Here is a 23,393-nt window from a genome sequence, read left to right as displayed (position 1 = left end):
TCAGCAGGTGGAGTAATGGTGGGGAATGTTTTCTGGGCAGGCCCTGGTACCTCTGATACCTGTGATTGAACAATGTGGCCGACCAAGTCCATCTCTTCTTGGCGGCTGTTTGCTTTATGGCAGGAGGAGACTTTACTGTAAGAAGTGAAACTGTCCACATGCGCCAATATTCCTGCAGAACGATTTCCACGCCCAGTGGCTTCTATGTCACCGCAAATTACTGCGGTTCTGAAGGCCAAAGGAGGTCCAACACCCTACTAGATGGGGGTCCCTAATAAAGTGGCCATTCAATGTATATCCAGCCAGAAGACCAAGACTAGTCCACCCTGAAGGCAACTATTTGGGTAGATGGTATCTAGATTTGAGCCAATTTTTATGGTCGCTTCTTAGCATTGAGCCCAAAGGAGCCCACAGCAAATAGGTCTCCATAACAAAAATCTAAATTGACCCCCTGGTGCTGCTTCATGCCTTCACAGCCCTGACGCCAAGACAGGGAAGGCCAGCAATTTGTTTGCCCATCACCCCACTCCCATCAATTAAAGGAGGACATAGTGCATGGTCGTGCCGCCAGTATATCCAGTTAAAGAGATGGTCCGCTTTGGACAATACTTTTTTGTTAGAAGGGTCTCCCCACTGCTGGGACCACCACCAATCAGCTGTAACCTATGGAGGAATCTGGCAGCAAGTGTTTAATTTTTCTGCAGCGCCACCACAGGGGAAATGAAGTATTACACTGTTCTCATTGAAATCAATGGCTGTCCATGTAATACGAAGGCACGCCGGGTCCTCCAGAGTAAAAGACGCTCTTTGTAGCTGCTCTTCAGTCTTTTTGGTATCAGATGTAATAATTATCATTATGATGGATCATTGTTGGTCATACAAAAAAAAAATATTATGAAAAATAGAGGAAATTTATCAAACATAATTATATCAGTCAGTGAAAAACGGCCCAAATTGATCAAAATGGGGATGGTGGATTAATATTTTTGACGCAACCTGTCAGACACGGAAATCTGATTACTATGGCAATAAGAGATGGAGAAAGCTTCTGGTTTGAGTCCTGCCAAGAATCCTTGACCTTTCGATGACCATTCAGCCTTGGCGTAAAGACCTGAGACACGGTCTTGTTGCTAGCGACTTGTTGTCTGACGGCCCCACGTGTAACGGTTTGGCAATGTATCCATAGCAACCGCACGTCTCACATGACCTAGGTCTTCCGGTCAAGCTGGAATTGCTAATGATATTCCTCATGCGTCCTACGTTAGTAATCAGATTTTTCTTAAATATATCTGACATCAAGACAATCGGAGCCGAAAACCTACCGGACACTCTAATTCCTGACGTTGGCTTCCCATTGGCTCTAGTGGTCACCCTGGTTTTGATAGTTGCATACATCTCTTCAGGCTGTGGTGGGCGACTCATTCTTCTGGACGGTCTTCGAGATCTGAAGAAGCGATCAAATGGTAAACGGAGAATGGGAACAAAAGAGTTTTATGAAAATTCACAATTATAGCATGTCAACTAGACGTGATGAGTGTGGTGAGAATGATCATGAGAAGGTCCAGGCCCCCAAACTTGTTGGAGAGGTGGTCACATATGCATGGTCAGGCTCTACTGAAATGAATGGTAGATACAAATAAAAGTTAGTGCTCACACTCCGAAAACCCTGGACCTTCAATGGGCTATTTGCCCAACTTTTTGATGGGCTCCTAGACCTCGCCGGTTCACGAGGCCTAGGGTTTCATTAAATCCTGCCTTCCCTTTTTTAAAATTTTTGGCTTTAGGGCCAGACTTTGCTAGGTACGGCCCGTGTGACTGCATAGGGTGCGATCCTTGGTGACTGACAGGGAAAACAGAGGAACATTGTGCTGATTGGGCACTGTACGTGGACGCTATGTGAGTAGGAACTCCGTGGGTATTGTGTGAGAGCTCGATAAAAAAGGTATAAAAAGAGTGGATTGCCAAATTAAATTTGCATAGGGGGCAGTGTTCAGTCAGAAACCCTGAGTTTTTTTTTACAGCGTCTCCTACCATGGCCACAGTGCTTTGAGTGCTGTTTGGGTATTATGTGGGTATTGTATAGAGACATGGGGTGGTCATTAAAGTACATGTTCACATGGGGGGCTATGGAGGCCGGCTCTTTTTTTGGCCTAATTCTTTATATATATATAATCTTTATTTTGTTTTACGCTTAGACAATCACGACAAACTTCTTCATGGGCACGCAAGCCCAACAATAAAAATAGACCTATAAAGAGACGGCATATCTTTTGAAAAATATAGTCCAAAAGCAATATAATAAGAACTGCATTCGCTTTGTTGGCCTTATTCTTGTTAAAGGTATAGAAATGTCAGATTTGTACTCACTGTTGGGCGTCTTGTAGAGACGTCATGGCGGCATACCCTTGGTTCATACTTGATGGGTGCCCTGCGAGCTTCGTCCCAGGGATCTTCCCAGCAAAGCCTCTCTAGATAATGCAACGAATGACAATTTATATCACAGCTAAAAATAATATCATTTTACATTTCTGTGCTAGAACCAAACAATGACCAGCCCAGCTGTGCCCGGGGGATTACTCAGCCGCTACGGAGGAGTAACCCAGTTGGGAGATCTTTAATGATATAATGTACTTCTAGAGAAATATTAAAATGTGTCTGTGCGCCCGAGTCCTTCGGTGCAGTCGCTGTGTGCTGTCTTTTTCTGACTTATACTTTTGTCAGCCATATTAACTGTCAGGGGACTGCCTTTTCTGTCACCCGGTCACCCAGAGTTTTGTCCCTTTCTCAGTCCTCCTTGGAAAGTGGAGTTTAATAGTGACATCAGTGGAGTTTAATAGTGACAACTTCTCTGTTATGGCGCCGGTGGTGCTCAAGACCACAACCCCAAACAATCGCTAACACATGGGTGAAGCACGCATCAATACTGACAGAAAACAAGAGGCACAAGTAAATCACCAGTGGATGAGCATAAATGAACACTGAAGGTAGTTGAAGATGGAGACGATGCACAAATAGAGTGGATGGCAGATGAATAGCATGCAAATAGTTAACAGACAACTGGACAGTGAACAAGAATAACAGAACTCATAGACTGTGAATATTATCCCACAGCAGGGTAAGACAACAGCTTGGCAGCAGAACAAACGCTCAGAAAAGGCAAACAAACTAGTGGAACTACTGATTCCCAGGATACACATAAAACCACTTTACAAAAACTAGATCTCTCAGAGGACCAACAGGTCCCACAGTACAAACAAACACATAGACAAGAACAAAGTCACCAACTAAAACCTGGAAAGAGTTGGCACATGCCAGAAACAGTATATCCAGCACCTGAGTAATCCAGGCCTAAAGGATATATATCGGGCCCAAGAAAAGTACTCCGCCCTAATCAACTAGGCAAAGCTAAATGATGACCAAATACAGACTCAGACCAAAGGCATTGCCTAACAACACCCAAACAAAGAGATACCAGAATCATTGATTAGCAGCAGTCCTGCTGCTAATCGTAACATCCTCATAATTAGGTTCCAACACTCACACATTTTGTTTCCTCCCATAACGGAAATATGCGGAGCAGTTTTATCATGTCGTGAAAACGTTTAGCCGGCTGTTATTTGCAGCAATTAAATTGTAATCATCCGTTGTTCTTGCAGATTGTGGATTCAAGGTTGCAACGTGAATTAATCAGGGAAGGCCGAAGGAATATGATAAGGTGGAAGGTTTTTCTGACAACCACACACAGCGCAGATCGGAATACACTTACCAGAGGGACAGCCGGCGGTAGCCCTCCCCCGTGGCTGAGGTGCCGGTTTACAGACAGCTTGTACTGAAGGGCATCGGTCAGCTTGTTCACTATACGTTCCTGAGCGGTGTCCGAGTCCTCCTGTAACATTTGGAATCAATAGATAAGGGTCTATGTAATAACCCCCATAACGCCAGCCAGTAGGTTTATTGTTTAAAGGGGAATTACACTTCCTTCTGACATGGTGTTGGTAAGCCGGCCCTTTAAGAACCCTTTTTGAATGACCCCAAAAGTAAGATCCCCGAATCAGCTAGTGGCCAAAGACCTGCTGAACGTAAAGGGGCTTTCCTGGAAGACAACTAAAAGTGGACTTCGCCTTTAAGGCTACATGCACACCTTGCGTATTTTGCTGCGGAAGCAAAACCGCAAGAAATTTGCCGCAAAAACATGCACCCGAGGGTGTGTTATTTGGTGCGTTTTTCAGGGCCGGTTTTGTGTTTTGCTGTGTAAACCGCGGTGTTTTCATGCTGTGGATTTTGGTGCATGTTTCTGTCGAACTACAGGGATACAATCGAAAATACGCACCGTGGGTCAATTTACATCCCAAAAATGGCGCAGCGTGGACATGAGATCCCCTGGAGTATTGTTTTATGCCATGGTTTTGCGGCATGCAAATACGCATGGCAAAACCGCACGTAATATGCATCATGTGCATTGAGCCTAAAGGTTCATACCTTCGCCCTCTGCCCCTTCCCCTTGTACATTCAACCCCCTCGCCTCCTATCAATACATTGGGGGGGAATATATCATCAGGTTTACCAAAAAATGTTGGTGCCAAAAAGTCGCAAATTTTGGCGTAGGGAAAGCGTTTTCGAAACAGCGAAGTCTCCGGTGAATAGATATGTGATTGTATACCGGCGACGGTCATTCTCTCGTCTACTTAGAAATCGCTCTCACTAAACTACATGTCCAGGGTTTACCCGGAAGATCTGACCTTGGCTTTGGAGAGGAAGACGAGAGCCTGCTTATAATACAGAACGGCCTTCTCCGGATCCCCGAGACGGAATCTGGCTGCTCCGAGTCCTTCACACGCCTGCCACTGACCATGGACATCATCTAGTGGACGAGAAGGACATATCACATATCACAGTTATAGGGAGGCTGGAAAGCACTGGTGGTTTGGGCGCTATCTGGCACAGTTATTTGGGCACTTAAAGGTTGTAGTGTTTGGTACATGGCGTATAGCACTGTTTTTGTGTGGCGCTGTTATGTGGGCAGTGGATGGTGGCAGTATGGTATACACAGTGGAGTCCCATTATTGTGACCAGCAGCGAATATCCAGAGTGACCGGCGTGTGCAGCCCGGACAGCAGTAGACGGGCGGGCAGTGATCAATAAGGTGCTGGTCGGTGGTCTCCGGTATCTGGCGCCGCTGACTGCAGAACATCCCACATTTACTGGAGGGTGCGTGGGGGGGATCCATATAGCGAACAAGACGATCGAGGTCGCACAGATGCTCAGTAGGTTTCAGGTCTGGAGAATTAGGGGCCCGGGAAGTACTTGGAGGTCTCGGTCGTGCTCTTCCTGATGGACATTTCTAGCCGTGTGACGTGTCGCATTGTCTTGCTGGAAGATTCCATCTGCCCCAGGTAAGACAATCGGCATGTATGGGGGGACGTGATCTATAACGATGGATTCATACCCAAATCTGTTCAGAGCCTCCACATGGATGAGTGGCCCAGAGAATGCCAGGAAATAATCCCCCGACCATAACGCTGCCGCCACCGGCTCATGTTCTTCCAGCAGTGGCTGCCGGGTGTTTGTTCTCTGATGTTTCTCGCCTGAAGCGCCGATGTCCATCCGTTCCATCAAGCAGAAAACGTGACTCATCGGAGAAGACAACCCTTTACCAATCACCGGCTCGAGTCCGATACTGCCGTGCAAATTGAAGCCTTTTTCTCCGCTGCCTCTATGTTACATAGGAGCAGTGAACGTCCGTCGGCTTCGGACCCCCATATACAGTCGGGTTTGCTGAACTGTTGTATTAGACACACGTCCGGTCGCCCCCTGGTTGATTTTCCCGGTGAGCTGCTCCACTGTAGCGCGTCGTTCGGCCCTCGCGCACCTTCGTAGCGGACGTTCACCTCTCACATCAATGGCACGTGGTGCTCTGCAGTTTCCATATCGGAGATTCCCAATGGCGCCATTTGTCCTCTCACGATACACTGTCACCACAGCAGCACGCGAACAAACTGCGCTGTGTGAGAAATACCAACACCCTGAGCCCGACAGCCGATAATTATCCCAGCGCTGATAAATCTCCCCTATTACCCATAGCAACAACGAGTGATATGTGATCAGACCGCCGACCGCACGCCTTATATACCCACCGAACATCACTTCATAGGCTACACGATGCCGACATCGAAAGTAGAAGGTGGTCATAATAATGGGACTCCACTGTGTAGAACTGTATGGCAAGATTGTTTGGCCACTGGGTGGTAGAAGTTTGTTGTATAGCGCAGTGCGTGTCACTGTTATTGGAGTCACCATAGCTGGCTGTTATTGGGGCACTGTAATTATTATGGAGACACTGTGACTGCCTCAGTGTCCATGAAGACAACTCCTGTCCATTTGTCCTAATAGGGTATATGAACATCATAGAAGGGGGTAACCTGCTCGAGACCTCCCCCTATGAGCCAGAGCGGAGGGACGCTCTGTACGAGAAGCTACAGTTTCAGAAGGACTCTTTGTATTACAATGGGAAATGCTTGGTTGGCCGCAGCTTCCCCCAGCAAAAACAGTTTTGCCTGTTTTTCTGGGAACGGGACCTGGGCGATCAGTTGATGAACCTGGTAGCCGCATTCTTAAAGGAGTTCCCTCTGATGAGACAACCCATTTAAGGGGGCACTGTGACAGTCACGGTTATAGGGGCACTGTATTTGTCGCTGGTATTGAGATACTATTATTGTCACTGTTATGGGGGCACTGTGGCTGCATGACAGGTTGGCACCTTGGCACTGTTATGGGAGCACAGTGACTATTGCATATATCTGTACCGCTTACCCATCTCCAAACATGGATGTATGCAGTCACGTTATGTACCTGAATCTTTAAACGCTTGTAGTGAATGAAGATAATATTCTCCCGCAGCCTCGTGGTCATCAAGTTGACTCAGCGCATAGGCCAAGTTTCCAAAACACTGGCCTTGTGCCCTGCGGTTACCGAGCAAACCTGAAATAAACAGCACAAGGTCACATGCAGCGCTATACGACGTCGCTTGGTAACGTATAATATATACATTGCTGGAGGTTACTGTAACCACACAATCAATACAAAGCCCAGACTGGTCATACAGCTCCCTCTGGTGGTCAAATATCATCATTACAGCTCTGATAAAAAGTCAAATTTGATTAGTTCATATATATATATATATATGTGTCCACGATGTGATGGGACCGACATATTTTCAGACTATAGAACAATTTTAATATCTAAAAAAAAACAGGAAAAATGTCCGGAAAATGTTTCTAACAGATCATATCCAGTATATAATGAGACATGCACCTAAACCCAAGAACATCTTAAATTCCCTATATCACAGTTTTAGACTCTCCCTCCGACTCAAACAATTCACATAGTGTCATATAACCAATAGCAAGAGAGGAGACCTCAGCTCTGACCAATTAAATAAAAGCAAGATTAATCAAATCTGATTGGTTGCGGTGGGTTCCAGCACATTCATGTCACATATAAGAATCATCTCCTACTGTGTAATGATGCGGCCCTCCTGTGATAGTCCAACCCCTCCTCATATTGCTCCAGTGTGTTGTATGCAGCCCCCAGGTTCTGTAGTACCACCGCCTCCTTATGTCTGTCCGCAGAATCCTCCTGGCAGAGCGGCAGCGCCTTCTGGAAACACTCTACAGCCAGGGTGAAGATCTTCAACTGGGCATAACTCAGACCAATGTCATTGTACAGCTTAGCTGCAAGATAGTGAAATGTGGAATCATTTATACCAGCTGTACATATATAATTATATACAGAAGATACCCAGGTTATACCAGCATGCTCCATATCACTATATACAGGAAGATGTATAACTTATACCAGCTGTACATATATAATTATATACAGAAGATACCCAGGTTACACCAGCATGCTCCATATCACTATATACAAGAAGATGTATAACTTATACCAGCTGTACATATATAATTATATACAGAAGATACCCAGGTTACACCAGCATGCTCCATATCACTATATACAAGAAGATGTATAACTTATACCAGCTGTACATATATAATTATATACAGAAGATACCCAAGTTATACCAGCATGCTCCATATCACTATATACAAGAAGATGTATAACTTATACCAGCTGTACATATATAATTATATGCAGAAGATACCCAGGTTATACCAGCATGCTCCATATCACTATATACAAGAAGATGTATAACTTATACCAGCTGTACATATATAATTATATACAGAAGATACCCAGGTTATACCAGCATGCTCCATATCACTATATACAAGAAGATGTATAACTTATACCAGCTGTAGATATATAATTATATACAGGAGATACCCAGGTTATACCAGCATGCTCCATATCACTATATACAAGAAGATGTATAACTTATACCAGCTGTACATATATAATTATATACAGAAGATACCCAGGTTATACCAGCATGCTCCATATCACTATATACAAGAAGATGTATAACTTATACCAGCTGTACATATATAATTATATACAGAAGATACCCAGGTTATACCAGCTGTACATATATAATTATATACAGAAGATACTCCGGTTATACCAGCATGCTCCATATCACTATATACAAGAAGATGTATAACTTATACCAGCTGTACATATATAATTATATACAGGAGATACCCAGGTTATACCAGCATGCTCCATATCACTATATACAAGAAGATGTATAACTTATACCAGCTGTACATATATAATTATATACAGAAGATACCCAGGTTATACCAGCATGTTTCATATCACTATATACAAGAAGATGTATAACTTATAGCAGCTGTACATATATAATTATATACAGAAGATACCCAGGTTATACCAGCATGCTCCATATCACTATATACAAGAAGATGTATCACTTATACCAGCTATACATATATAATTATATACAGAGGATACTCAGGTTATACCAGCACGCTCCATATCACTATATACAAGAAGATGTATAACTTATACCAGCTGTACATATATAATTATATACAGAAGATACCCAGGTTATACCAGCATGCTCCATATCACTATATACAAGAAGATGTATAACTTATACCAGCTGTACATATATAATTATATACAGAAGATACCCAGGTTATACCAGCCTGCTCCATATCACTATATACAAGAAGATGTATAACTTATACCAGCTGTACATATATAATTATATACAGAAGATACCCAGGTTATACCGGCATGCTCCATATCACTATATACAAGAAGATGTATAACTTATACCAGCTGTACATATATAATTATATACAGGAGATACCCAGGTTATACCAGCATGCTCCATATAACTATATACAAGAAGATGTATAACTTATACCAGCTGTACATATATAATTATATACAGAAGATACCCAGGTTATACCAGCATGCTCCATATCAGTATATACAAGAAGATGTATAACTTATACCAGCTGTATATATATATAACTATATACAGAAGATACCCAGGTTATACCAGCATGCTCTATATCACTATATACAAGAAGATGTATAACTTATACCAGCTGTACATATATAATTATATACAGAAGATACCCAGGTTATACCAGCATGCTCCATATCACTATATACAAGAAGATGTATAACTTATGCCAGCTGTACATATATAATTATATACAGGAGATACCCAGGTTATACCAGCATGCTCCATATCACTATATACAAGAAGATGTATAACTTATACCAGCTGTACATATATAATTATATACAGAAGATTCCCAGGTTATACCAGCATGCTCCATATCACTATATACAGGAAGATGTATAACTTATATCAGCTGTACATATATAATTATATACAGAAGGTACCCAGGTTATACCGGCATGCTCCATATCACTATATACAAGAAGATGTATAACTTATACCAGCTGTACATATATAATTATATACAGAAGATGCCCAGGTTATATCAGCATGCTCCATATCACTATATACAAGATGATGTATAACTTATACTAGCTGTACATATATAATTATATACAGAAGATACCCAGGTTATACCAGCATGCTCCATATCACTATATACAAGAAGATGTATAACTTATACCAGCTGTACATATATAATTATATACAGAAGATACCCAGGTTATACCAGCATGCCCCATATCACTATATACAAGAAGATGTATAACTTATACCAGCTGTACATATATAATTATATACAGAAGATACCCAGGTTATACCAGCATGCTCCATATCACTATATACAAGAAGATGTATAACTTATACCAGCTGTATATATATAATTATATACAGAAGATACCCAGGTTATACCAGCATGCTCCATATCACTATATATACACAAGAAGATGTATAACTTATACCAGCTGTACATATATAATTATATACAGAAGATACCCAGGTTATACCAGCATGCTCCATATCACTATATATACACAAGAAGATGTATAACTTATACCAGCTGTACATATATAATTATATACAGGAGATGCCCAGGTTATACCAGCATGCTCCATATCACTATATACAAGAAGATGTATAACTTATATCAGCTGTACATATATAATTATATACAGAAGGTACCCAGGTTATACCGGCATGCTCCATATCACTATATACAAGAAGATGTATAACTTATACTAGCTGTACATATATAATTATATACAGAAGATACCCAGGTTATACCAGCATGCTCCATATCACTATATACAAGAAGATGTATAACTTATACCAGCTGTACATATATAATATATACAGAAGATACCCAGGTTATACCAGCATGCTCTATATCACTATATACAAGAACATGTATAACTTATACCAGCTGTACATATATAATTATATACAGAAGATACCCAGATTATACCAGCATGCCCCATATCACTATATACAAGAAGATGTATAACTTATACCAGCTGTACATATATAATTATATACAGAAGATACCCAGGTTATACCAGCATGCTCCATATCACTATATACAAGAAGATGTATAACTTATACCAGCTGTACATATATAATTATATACAGAAGATACCCAGGTTATACCAGCATGCTCCATATCACTATCTACAAGAAGATGTATAACTTATACCAGCTGTACATATATAATTATATACAGAAGATACCCAGGTTATACCAGCATGCTCCATATCACTATATACAGGAAGATGTATAACTTATACCAGCTGTACATATATAATTATATACAGAATATACCCAGGTTATACCAGCATGCTCTATATCACTATATACAGGAAGATGTATAACTTATACCAGCTGTACATATATAATTATATACAGAATATACCCAGGTTATACCAGCATGCTCCATATCACTATATACAAGAAGATGTATAACTTATACCAGCTGTACATATATAATTATACACAGAATATACCCAGGTTATACCAGCATGCTCCATATCACTATATACAGGAAGATGTATAACTTATACCAGCTGTACATATATAATTATATACAGAAGATACCCAGGTTATACCAGCATGCTCCATATCACTATATACAAGAAGATGTATAACTTATATCAGCTGTACATATATAATTATATACAGAAGATACCCAGGTTATACCAGCATGCTCCATATCACTATATACAAGAAGATGTATAACTTATACCAGCTGTACATATATAATTATATACAGAAGATACCCAGGTTATACCAGAATGCTCCATATCATTATATACAAGAAGATGTATAACTTATACCAGCTATACATATATAATTATATACAGAGGATACCCAGGTTATACCAGCATGCTACATATCACTATATACAAGAAGATGTATAACTTATACCAGCTGTACATATATAATTACATACAGGAGATACCCAGGTTATACCAGCATGCTCCATATCACTATATACAAGAAGATGTATAACTTATACCAGCTGTACATATAATTCTATACAGAAGATACCCAGGTTATACCAGCATGCTCCATATCACTATATGCAAGAAGATGTATAACTTATACCAGCTGTACATATATAATTATATACAGAAGATACCCAGGTTATACCAGCATGCTCCATATCACTATATGCAAGAAGATGTATAACTTATACCAGCTGTACATATAATTCTATACAGAAGATACCCAGGTTATACCAGCATGCTCCATATCACTATATACAAGAAGATGTATAACTTATACCAGCTGCACATATATAATTATATACAGAAGATACCCAGGTTATACCAGCATGCTCCATATCACTATATACAAGAAGATGTATAACATACCAGCTGTACATATATAATTATATACAGAAGATACCCAGGTTATACCAGCATGCTCCATATCACTATATACAAGAAGATGTATAACTTATACCAGCTGTACATATATAATTATATACAGAAGATACCCAGGTTATACCAGCATGCTCCATATCACTATATACAAGAAGATGTATAACTTATACCAGCTGTACATATATAATTATATACAGAAGATCCCCAGGTTATACCAGCATGCTCCATATCACTATATACAAGAAGATGTATAACTTATACCAGCTGCACATATATAATTATATACAGAAGATACCCAGGTTATACCAGCATGCTCTATATCACTATATACAGGAAGATGTATAACTTATACCAGCTGTACATATATAATTATATACAGAATATACCCAGGTTATACCAGCATGCTCCATATCACTATATACAAGAAGATGTATAACTTATACCAGCTGTACATATATAATTATACACAGAATATACCCAGGTTATACCAGCATGCTCCATATCACTATATACAGGAAGATGTATAACTTATACCAGCTGTACATATATAATTATATACAGAAGATACCCAGGTTACACCAGCATGCTCCATATCACTATATACAAGAAGATGTATAACTTATACCAGCTGTACATATATAATTATATACAGAAGATACCCAGGTTATACCAGCATGCTCCATATCACTATATACAAGAAGATGTATAACATAACAGCTGTACATATATAATTATATACAGAAGATACCCAGGTTATACCAGCATGCTCCATATCACTATATACAAGAAGATGTGTAACTTATACCAGCTGTACGTATATAATTATATACAGAATATACCCAGGTTATACCAGCATGCTCCATATCACTATATACAAGAAGATGTATAACTTATACCAGCTGTACATATATAATTATATACAGAAGATCCCCAGGTTATACCAGCATGCTCCATATCACTATATACAAGAAGATGTATAACTTATACCAGCTGCACATATATAATTATATACAGAAGATACCCAGGTTATACCAGCATGCTCCATATCACTATATACAAGAAGATGTATCACTTATACCAGCTGTACATATATAATTATATACAGAACATACCCAGGTTAATACAGCATGCTCCATATCACTATATACAAGAAGATGTATAACTTATACCGGCTGTACATATATAATTATATACAGAAGATACCCAGGTTATACCAGCATGCTACATATCACTGTATACAAGAAGATGTATAACTTATATTAGCTGTACATATATAATTATATACAGAAGATACCCAGGTTATACCAGCATGCTCCATATCACTATATACAAGAAGGTGTATAACTTATACCAGCTGTACATATATAATTATATACCGGAGATACCCAGGTTACACCGCATGCTCCATATCACTATATACAAGAAGATGTATAACTTATACCAGCTGTACATGTATAATTATATACAGAAGATACCCAGGTTATACCAGCATGCTTCATATCACTGTATACAAGAAGATGTATAACTTATACCAGCTGTACATATATAATTATATACAGAATATACCCAGGTTATACCAGCATGCTTCATATCACTATATACAAGAAGATGTATAACTTATACCAGCTGTACATATATAATTATATACAGAAGATGCCCAGGTTATACCAGCATGCTCCATATCACTATATACAAGCTCTTTCTGAGCTTGGTGGTTTAAGTGGCTTGTGAACTAAGTGGAGTTCTAAAACCGGATTGTGTTGCTGTACTTCTGTATTGTGTTGCTGTATTTCTGTGTTTGTGAATCTGTTTTGATTGCTAGCAAATAGAAGATAGCAAAAACTCACACAATTTAAAAAAAAAAATTTGTAAATTTTTTTTTTTTTTTTTTCCCTTGCAGATTCGTTCCAGCTGAACAGCTGACGAGGGGGAAGGGGTTAACTGGACACAGGTGGTATAAATTAGTCAGCAGACCTCATTTTGAGCTTGCTCTTTCTGAGCTTGGTGGTTTAAGTGGCTTGTGAACTAAGTGGAGTTCTAAAACCGGATTGTGTTGCTGTACTTCTGTATTGTGTTGCTGTATTTCTGTGTTTGTGAATCTGTTTTGATTGCTAGCAAATAGAAGATAGCAAAAACTCACACAATTTAAAAAAAAAAATTTGTAAATTTTTTTTTTTTTTTTTTTTCCCTTGCAGATTCGTTCCAGCTGAACAGCTGACGAGGGGGAAGGGGTTAACTGGACACAGGTGGTATAAATTAGTCAGCAGACCTCATTTTGAGCTTGCTCTTTCTGAGCTTGGTGGTTTAAGTGGCTTGTGAACTAAGTGGAGTTCTAAAACCGGATTGTGTTGCTGTACTTCTGTATTGTGTTGCTGTATTTCTGTGTTTGTGAATCTGTTTTGATTGCTAGCAAATAGAAGATAGCAAAAACTCACACAATTTAAAAAAAAAAATTTGTAAATTTTTTTTTTTTTTTTTTCCCTTGCAGATTCGTTCCAGCTGAACAGCTGACGAGGGGGAAGGGGTTAACTGGACACAGGTGGTATAAATTAGTCAGCAGACCTCATTTTGAGCTTGCTCTTTCTGAGCTTGGTGGTTTAAGTGGCTTGTGAACTAAGTGGAGTTCTAAAACCGGATTGTGTTGCTGTACTTCTGTATTGTGTTGCTGTATTTCTGTGTTTGTGAATCTGTTTTGATTGCTAGCAAATAGAAGATAGCAAAAACTCACACAATTTAAAAAAAAAAATTTGTAAATTTTTTTTTTTTTTTTTTCCCTTGCAGATTCGTTCCAGCTGAACAGCTGACGAGGGGGAAGGGGTTAACTGGACACAGGTGGTATAAATTAGTCAGCAGACCTCATTTTGAGCTTGCTCTTTCTGAGCTTGGTGGTTTAAGTGGCTTGTGAACTAAGTGGAGTTCTAAAACCGGATTGTGTTGCTGTACTTCTGTATTGTGTTGCTGTATTTCTGTGTTTGTGAATCTGTTTTGATTGCTAGCAAATAGAAGATAGCAAAAACTCACACAATTTAAAAAAAAAAATTTGTAAATTTTTTTTTTTTTTTTTTTTCCCTTGCAGATTCGTTCCAGCTGAACAGCTGACGAGGGGGAAGGGGTTAACTGGACACAGGTGGTATAAATTAGTCAGCAGACCTCATTTTGAGCTTGCTCTTTCTGAGCTTGGTGGTTTAAGTGGCTTGTGAACTAAGTGGAGTTCTAAAACCGGATTGTGTTGCTGTACTTCTGTATTGTGTTGCTGTATTTCTGTGTTTGTGAATCTGTTTTGATTGCTAGCAAATAGAAGATAGCAAAAACTCACACAATTTAAAAAAAAAAATTTGTAAATTTTTTTTTTTTTTTTTTTCCCTTGCAGATTCGTTCCAGCTGAACAGCTGACGAGGGGGAAGGGGTTAACTGGACACAGGTGGTATAAATTAGTCAGCAGACCTCATTTTGAGCTTGCTCTTTCTGAGCTTGGTGGTTTAAGTGGCTTGTGAACTAAGTGGAGTTCTAAAACCGGATTGTGTTGCTGTACTTCTGTATTGTGTTGCTGTATTTCTGTGTTTGTGAATCTGTTTTGATTGCTAGCAAATAGAAGATAGCAAAAACTCACACAATTTAAAAAAAAAAATTTGTAAATTTTTTTTTTTTTTTTTTCCCTTGCAGATTCGTTCCAGCTGAACAGCTGACGAGGGGGAAGGGGTTAACTGGACACAGGTGGTATAAATTAGTCAGCAGACCTCATTTTGAGCTTGCTCTTTCTGAGCTTGGTGGTTTAAGTGGCTTGTGAACTAAGTGGAGTTCTAAAACCGGAGTTGAAAAGAGGAGTTGAAGCCCCAGTAAGTACTCTTCTTTTTCTTTGACAATTGTTCGCTGTTTTGGTGTAACTTGGATAATGGATAGCAAGATTGGAGGTTTTCTTCAGTGCACAGTTTGTCATATGTATACACGACTGGAGCCGGAGTTCCAGGGTGAATATCTCTGTGGCAGATGTGAGCATGTTGTTCACCTGGAAGCTCGCATTAGAGATCTGGAGGCGCAAAATGCAACACTGAGGAGGATAGACAATTTTGAGCGGAGCTTGCTGCTCACAGAGCATGCAGTTAGTGGGTTAGAACTGGAGGGTGAAGACATGGGTGAGCAGGATCAGGTAAGTAGCTGGGTTAATGTAGTTAGGGGCAGTAGAAAGGGGTCAAAGACAAGGAAGGCCGATCCGGTTTCTGGCATTCCAAGCAAAATTGCCAGGTTGGGTGATGATGCAAGGGTGTCAGTCTCAGAAAAGGCAGCCCTAGTGGATACTGATCTCCCTAACAGCCGGGAGAACAGCCCAGCTAGTAGTCGGCGGGATGGTAATGCAGGCAAGCCAAGACAATTGATAGTTGTAGGGGATTCTATAATCAGGAAGACGGATAGAATAATTTGTCGCCAAGACCGCCTCAACCGAATGGTTTGCTGTCTCCCTGGTGCCAGGGTTCGGCATGTGGTGGAACGGGTGGACAAATTGCTGGGAGGGGCTGGTGATGATCCAGCTGTCGTGGTCCATGTCGGTACCAACGACAGAATAAATGGTAGGTGGAGGAGCCTTAAGAATAATTTTAAAGAACTAGGCTACAAGCTGAAGGGAAGGACCTCCAAGGTTGTATTCTCAGGAATACTGCCTGTGCCATGCGCATCACAGGAAAGACAGCGGGAGCTTAGGGAGTTAAATGCATGGCTGAAGTCTTGGTGTAGAGGAGAAGGATTTGGGTTCCTAGAGCACTGGGCTGACTTTTCATTGGGGTACAAACTGTATTCTGCAGATGATTTGCACCTAAATGGAAGGGGGTCCGCTGTGCTGGGGGAGAGAATTCTAGCTGGGGTGGCGGAGTATTTAAACTAGGGCTGAGGAGGGAGGTCAATGTAGAAAAAAAAGGGGTAGCCAGGTTAGAGAGGGGTCAGACTATATTGGTGGGGGGAGAAACAGAATGTGGGGAGAGGACTAGACAACAAGATAAGGAGATCCTTTCGTTACAAAACATCAGTGTGAATAAAAAGGACCGATTAATGTCAAATCACATTTCTGATAATAAAAGTGAACAACTGACAGGCAAGTTAAAGTGTATGTTCACAAATGCCAGAAGTCTAGCAAGCAAAATGGGGGAGCTGGAGGCCTTGATACTGAAAGAAAATATAGATATAGTTGGTGTTGCTGAAACATGGCTGGACTCTTCACATGACTGGGCTGTAAATCTACAGGGTTTTACACTTTTTCGTAAAGACAGGACAAATAGGAAAGGTGGTGGTGTTTGTCTGTATGTGAGAAGTGATATGAAGGCGAGTGTGAAAGAGACAATAGTGGGTGAAGACTGTGAGGAGGTTGAAACCTTGTGGGTGGAACTAGAAAGGGAGGTAAACACTGAAAAAATTAGTTTTGGTGTAATCTATAGACCCCCCAATATAACTGAGGAGATGGAAGGTCAGATATATAAACAGATGGAGCGGGCTGCACAGGCGGGTACTGTAGTGATAATGGGAGATTTTAATTTCCGGGATATTAATTGGTGTCATGGTTCGGCTTCAACTGCAAAGGGGAGACATTTCCTCAACCTGTTGCAGGAAAATTTTATGGGCCAGTTTGTGGAAGACCCGACTAGAGGTGAAGCTCTGTTGGATCTGGTCATTTCTAATAATGCAGATCTTGTTGGGAATGTCAATGTTCGTGAAAACCTCGGTAACAGTGATCATAATATAGTTACATTTTACCTATACTGTAAAAAACAAACGCAGGCTGGGAGGGCAAAAACATTTAATTTTAAGAAAGCCAATTTCCCCAGGATGAGGGCTGCAATTCAGGATATAGACTGGGAAGAACTAATGTCAAATAATGGAACAAATGATAAATGGGAGATTTTCAAATCTACTTTGAGTTATTATAGTGCAAAATTTATTCCTACAGGTAATAAGTATAAACGACTCAAATTAAACCCCACATGGCTTACACCTTCTGTGAAAGGGGCAATACATGACAAAAAAAGGGCATTTAAAAAATACAAATCTGAGGGTACAGCTGTAGCCTTTGTAAAATATAAAGAGCTTAATAAAATCTGTAAAAATGTAATAAAATTAGCAAAAATACAAAATGAAAGGCAGGTGGCCAAGGATAGTAAAACAAATCCCAAAAAATTCTTCAAGTATATAAATGCAAAAAAGCCCAGGTCTGAACATGTAGGACCCCTAGATAGTGGTAATGGGGAGTTGATTACAGGGGATCAAGAGAAGGCAGAGTTACTAAATGGGTTCTTTAGCTCTGTATATACAACAGAAGAAAGAGCAGCTGATGTAGTCGGTGCCAGTGCTGTTAATATATCAGTTGATATACTGAATTGGATGAATGTAGAGATGGTCCAAGCTAAATTAAATAAAATAAATGTGCACAAGGCTCCGGGACCAGATGGGTTACACCCTAGAATTCTTAAAGAGCTTAGTTCAGTTATTTCTGTCCCCCTTTTCATAATATTCAGAGAATCTCTAGTGACTGGTATAGTGCCTAGGGACTGGCGCAGGGCAAATGTGGTGCCTATTTTCAAAAAGGGCTCTAGGTCTTCCCCGGGTAATTATAGACCAGTAAGCTTAACATCAATTGTGGGGAAAATGTTTGAGGGGCTATTGAGGGACTATATACAGGATTATGTGACAATAAATAGCATTATAAGTGACAGCCAGCACGGTTTTACTAAGGACAGAAGTTGTCAAACTAACCTAATCTGTTTTTATGAAGAGGTGAGCAGAAGTCTAGACAGAGGGGCCGCTGTGGATTTAGTGTTTTTGGACTTTGCAAAGGCATTTGACACTGTCCCCCATAGACGCCTAATGGGTAAATTAAGGACTATAGGTTTAGAAAATATAGTTTGTAATTGGATTGAGAATTGGCTCAAGGACCGTATCCAGAGGGTTGTGGTCAATGATTCCTTCTCTGAATGGTCCCCGGTTATAAGTGGTGTACCCCAGGGTTCAGTGCTGGGACCACTATTATTCAACTTATTTATTAATGATATAGAAGAAGGGATTAATAGCACTATTTCTATTTTTGCAGATGACACCAAGCTATGTAATATAGTTCAGACTATGGAAGATGTTCATGAATTACAGGCAGATTTAAACAAACTAAGTGTTTGGGCGTCCACTTGGCAAATGAAGTTTAATGTAGATAAATGTAAAGTTATGCATCTTGGTACCAACAACCTGCATGCATCATATGTCCTAGGGGGCGCTACACTGGCGGATTCACTTGTTGAGAAGGATCTGGGTGTACTTGTAAATCATAAACTCAATAACAGCATGCAGTGTCAATCAGCTGCTTCAAAGGCCAGCAAGATATTGTCGTGTATTAAAAGAGGCATGGACTCGCGGGACAGAGATGTAATATTGCCACTTTACAAAGCATTAGTGAGGCCTCATCTAGAATATGCAGTTCAGTTCTGGGCTCCAGTTCATAGAAAGGATGCCCTGGAGTTGGAAAAAATACAAAGAAGAGCAACGAAGCTAATAAGGGGCATGGAGAATTTAAGTTATGAGGAAAGATTGAAAGAATTAAACCTATTTAGCCTTGAAAAAAGAAGACTAAGGGGGGACATGATTAACTTATATAAATATATTAATGGCACATACAAAAAATATGGTGAAATCCTGTTCCTTGTAAAACCCCCTCAAAAAACAAGGGGGCACTCCCTCCGTCTGGAGAAAAAAAGGTTCAAGCTGCAGAGGCGACAAGGCTTCTTTACAGTGAGAACTGTGAATTTATGGAATAGCCTACCGCAGGAGCTGGTCACAGCAGGGACAGTAGATGGCTTTAAAAAAGGGTTAGATAATTTCCTAGAACAAAAAAATATTAGCTCCTATGTGTAGAAATTTTTCCTTCCCTTTTCCCTTCCCTTGGTTGAACTTGATGGACATGTGTCTTTTTTCAGCCGTACTAACTATGTAACTATATGTAACTATGTATAACTTATACCAGCTGTACATATATAATTATATATAGAAGATACCCAGGTTATACCAGCATGCTCCATATCACTATATACAAGAAGAGTATAACTTATACCAGCTGTACATATATAATTATATACAGAATATACCCAGGTTATACCAGCATGCTCCATATCACTATATACAAGAAGATGTGTAACTTATACCACCTGTACAAATATAATTATATACAGAAGATACCCAGGTTATACCAGCATGCTCCATATCACTATATACAGGAAGATGTATAACTTATACCAGCTCTACATATATAATTATATACAGGAGATACCCAGGTTATACCAGCATGCTCCATATCACTATATACATGAAGATGTATAACTTATACCAGCTGTACATATATAATTATATACAGAAGATACCCAGGTTATACCAGCATGCTCCATATCACTATATACAAGAAGATGTATAACTTATACCAGCTGTACATATATAATTATATACAGAAGATACCCAGGTTATACCAGCATGCTCCATATCATTATATACAAGAAGATGTATAACTTATACCAGCTGTGCATATATAATTATATACAAAAGATACCCAGGTTATACCAGCATGCTCCATATCAGTATATACAAGAAGATGTATAACTTATACCAGCTGTACATATATAACTATATACAGAAGATACCCAGGTTATACCAGCGTGCTCCATATCACTATATACAAGAAGATGTGTAACTTATACCAGCTGTACATATATAATTATATACAGAAGATACCCAGGTTATACCAGCATGCTCCATATCACTATATACAAGAAGATGTATAACTTATACCAGCTGTACATATATAATTATATACAGAAGATACCCAGGTTATACCAGCCTGCTCCATATCACTATATACAAGAAGATGTATAACTTATACCAGCTGTACATATATAATTATATACAGGAGATACCCAGGTTATACCAGCATGCTCCATATCACTATATACAAGAAGATGTATAACTTATACCAGCTGTACATATATAATTATATACAGGAGATACCCAGGTTATACCAGCATGCTCCATATCACTATATACAGGAAGATGTATAACTTATACCAGCTGTACATATATAATTATATACAGAAGATACCCAGGTTATACCAGCATGCTCCATATCACTATATACAAGAAGATGTATAACTTATACCAGCTGTACATATATAATTATATACAGGAGATACCCAGGTTATACCAGCATGCTCCATATCACTATATACAAGAAGATGTATAACTTATACCAGCTGTACATATATAATTATATACAGAATATACCCAGGTTATACCAGCATGAGTTTTGTGGTATTATATGGAGACTACGAGAACATGATGATGTATTATCTACTCTTTATAATAATCATACCGAGCAGGTCTTTTCTTGTAACTTTCTCGCACACCATTCGGGCCTCATTAAGTATCTGGAGGACATGTCCTGAGTCGTAGCACTGACTTTGCAGCATGTAGTTGGCGGCCTCGTTGAGCGCTACGGCAGCCATGTCCAACTTCTGGGATTCTATGTAGGCATCTGAGGCTTCTTGGAAGCATTGAGCCGCTCGTGCCTTGTCCTTCATACTCACGTAGCAGTACCCCATCTTCATGTAGGCGTCAGCCTCGTTCACAAGCTGTGAGGCCTTGTAGAGCATGACCGCTTTCCTAAAATGTTCAACTGCCTTTGGAAAATCTAGTAAGGCTTCATATGCCGCCCCAAGGTTGAAATAAAGATCTCCATTGGGTTCTTCTCTTTCTCCGTCCCTTGGTTGAGACTTTAGGAGGAACTCAAGCCCCTTCTCTGGTTTCCCAGTCTCTACGTATACAGCCCCAAGGTTAAAAGCACAGGCCCTTTGGACGGCCTTCTGCTTCGTGCTAAGTGACAGTAGGAAAGCCCTCTTGAAACAAGACATGGCCACCTCAAGGTCCCCAGACGTCAAGGCCTTGTGTCCAGCCTTGGTCAAGTCTTCTATCTCGGCTTGAGACCCGCAGGAGTCATCGTCTTTCCTCCCACATTCCTCTCCAGAAGGTTTCATCTCCTCTTTGACCTTCTTCTTTTTCTTTTTGATGGGACGAGGCTCCGGTGGTGGCCCAGAGTCTTCTGAGTTTGGTGGTTCAGTCTGCAAGTCTCCAGAAGCCATGACTGATATCTGAAAAATATGTGGGCCAAAGACAAAGAAGGTCAGCCATGACACCCAGCTATCCTAGACCGCAGAATGGGAAGTCTACCTGGTCATGTATTTACAGATCTCCCATAGGGCTGTACAAAAAGGTTGATTTTCCCTCTGGGGCCATAGGGTTCATATGACCGAGCAATAAACTCATCGTACTCTACGCAAAACATAGTCCTGAGGGAGTTCGGCTGTATGGGAGTATCGTTTACTTCCATATAAGATGACAGACTATGTACATGTGGGCGGTTATGTGGCTGTGCACAAGTATATAAACAAGCCCCTCCCCTACATCCACCGTTTCGGAGATACAAGCTTGGGACAGGATTTTCACACAGTGCATTGATTATAAGAATTACCCTAGTATGCTACTAATAGCGCCCAAATAATACAGCCAAGCGCCAAATTACAGCGCCGCATAGTACCCCTAAAATACGGATATACTGTTCATCTGTAGTGGTGCCCGAAAAAGTCACATAGTGCCCAAAATACATTGCCTAAATATTACCATCATACAGTGCTAAATAGAGCCCACATACACCTCGGCGGTTCCCAACCGACCCCGTTGTAAGTCAAAAGGGTCCATCTGGTGCCATCGTGTGACTGTTCCGACACTGTGTCGTGGCTATAGTTATAAACAAAAGCCACAACACAAATGTGGACATACCCAAAAAGATATAATATAATACTGCCATGCAGTGCCAAAATATATCACCTAAATAATACCACCATACAGTGCCACATCCTCCTGCTTTATGGTGCCTACATAATATAGGGAACTTGTAATAGTGCCCAAATAAGAGTGTCAAATAAAACCGCCCGTGTTGAGCGCTCCCGCCCATGCCACCTGTCCTTGACATTTAATAACTTAATCAATTTGGCGCACAGCATTATTTGGGCACAATTTCACTAGTAAAACTTCTCCATTGCCAC

General features: G+C 40.2%; 1 protein-coding gene across 1 annotated transcript in view; it reads right to left on the bottom strand.

Annotated features, from left to right (window-relative positions):
* Positions 1–23,393, bottom strand: part of TTC24 (tetratricopeptide repeat domain 24) — a 56,758-nt gene that overhangs the window by 823 nt on the left and 32,542 nt on the right. Inside the window, exons 2-8 of the mRNA XM_075844563.1 lie at positions 21,665–22,439; positions 7,515–7,730; positions 6,850–6,978; positions 4,740–4,861; positions 3,767–3,886; positions 2,368–2,468; positions 1,323–1,444 (exon numbers count right to left, since the gene is read on the bottom strand). Coding sequence (XP_075700678.1) covers positions 1,323–1,444; positions 2,368–2,468; positions 3,767–3,886; positions 4,740–4,861; positions 6,850–6,978; positions 7,515–7,730; positions 21,665–22,430 — 1,576 coding nt within the window. The 5' untranslated portion in view covers positions 22,431–22,439. The remainder of the gene's footprint in view (positions 1–1,322; positions 1,445–2,367; positions 2,469–3,766; positions 3,887–4,739; positions 4,862–6,849; positions 6,979–7,514; positions 7,731–21,664; positions 22,440–23,393) is intronic.

Source organism: Rhinoderma darwinii, chromosome 12, assembly GCF_050947455.1.
Source record: "Rhinoderma darwinii isolate aRhiDar2 chromosome 12, aRhiDar2.hap1, whole genome shotgun sequence".
In the NCBI taxonomy this organism is placed as follows: domain Eukaryota; kingdom Metazoa; phylum Chordata; class Amphibia; order Anura; family Rhinodermatidae; genus Rhinoderma; species Rhinoderma darwinii.
This window is presented reverse-complemented; position numbering and strand designations above follow the sequence as displayed.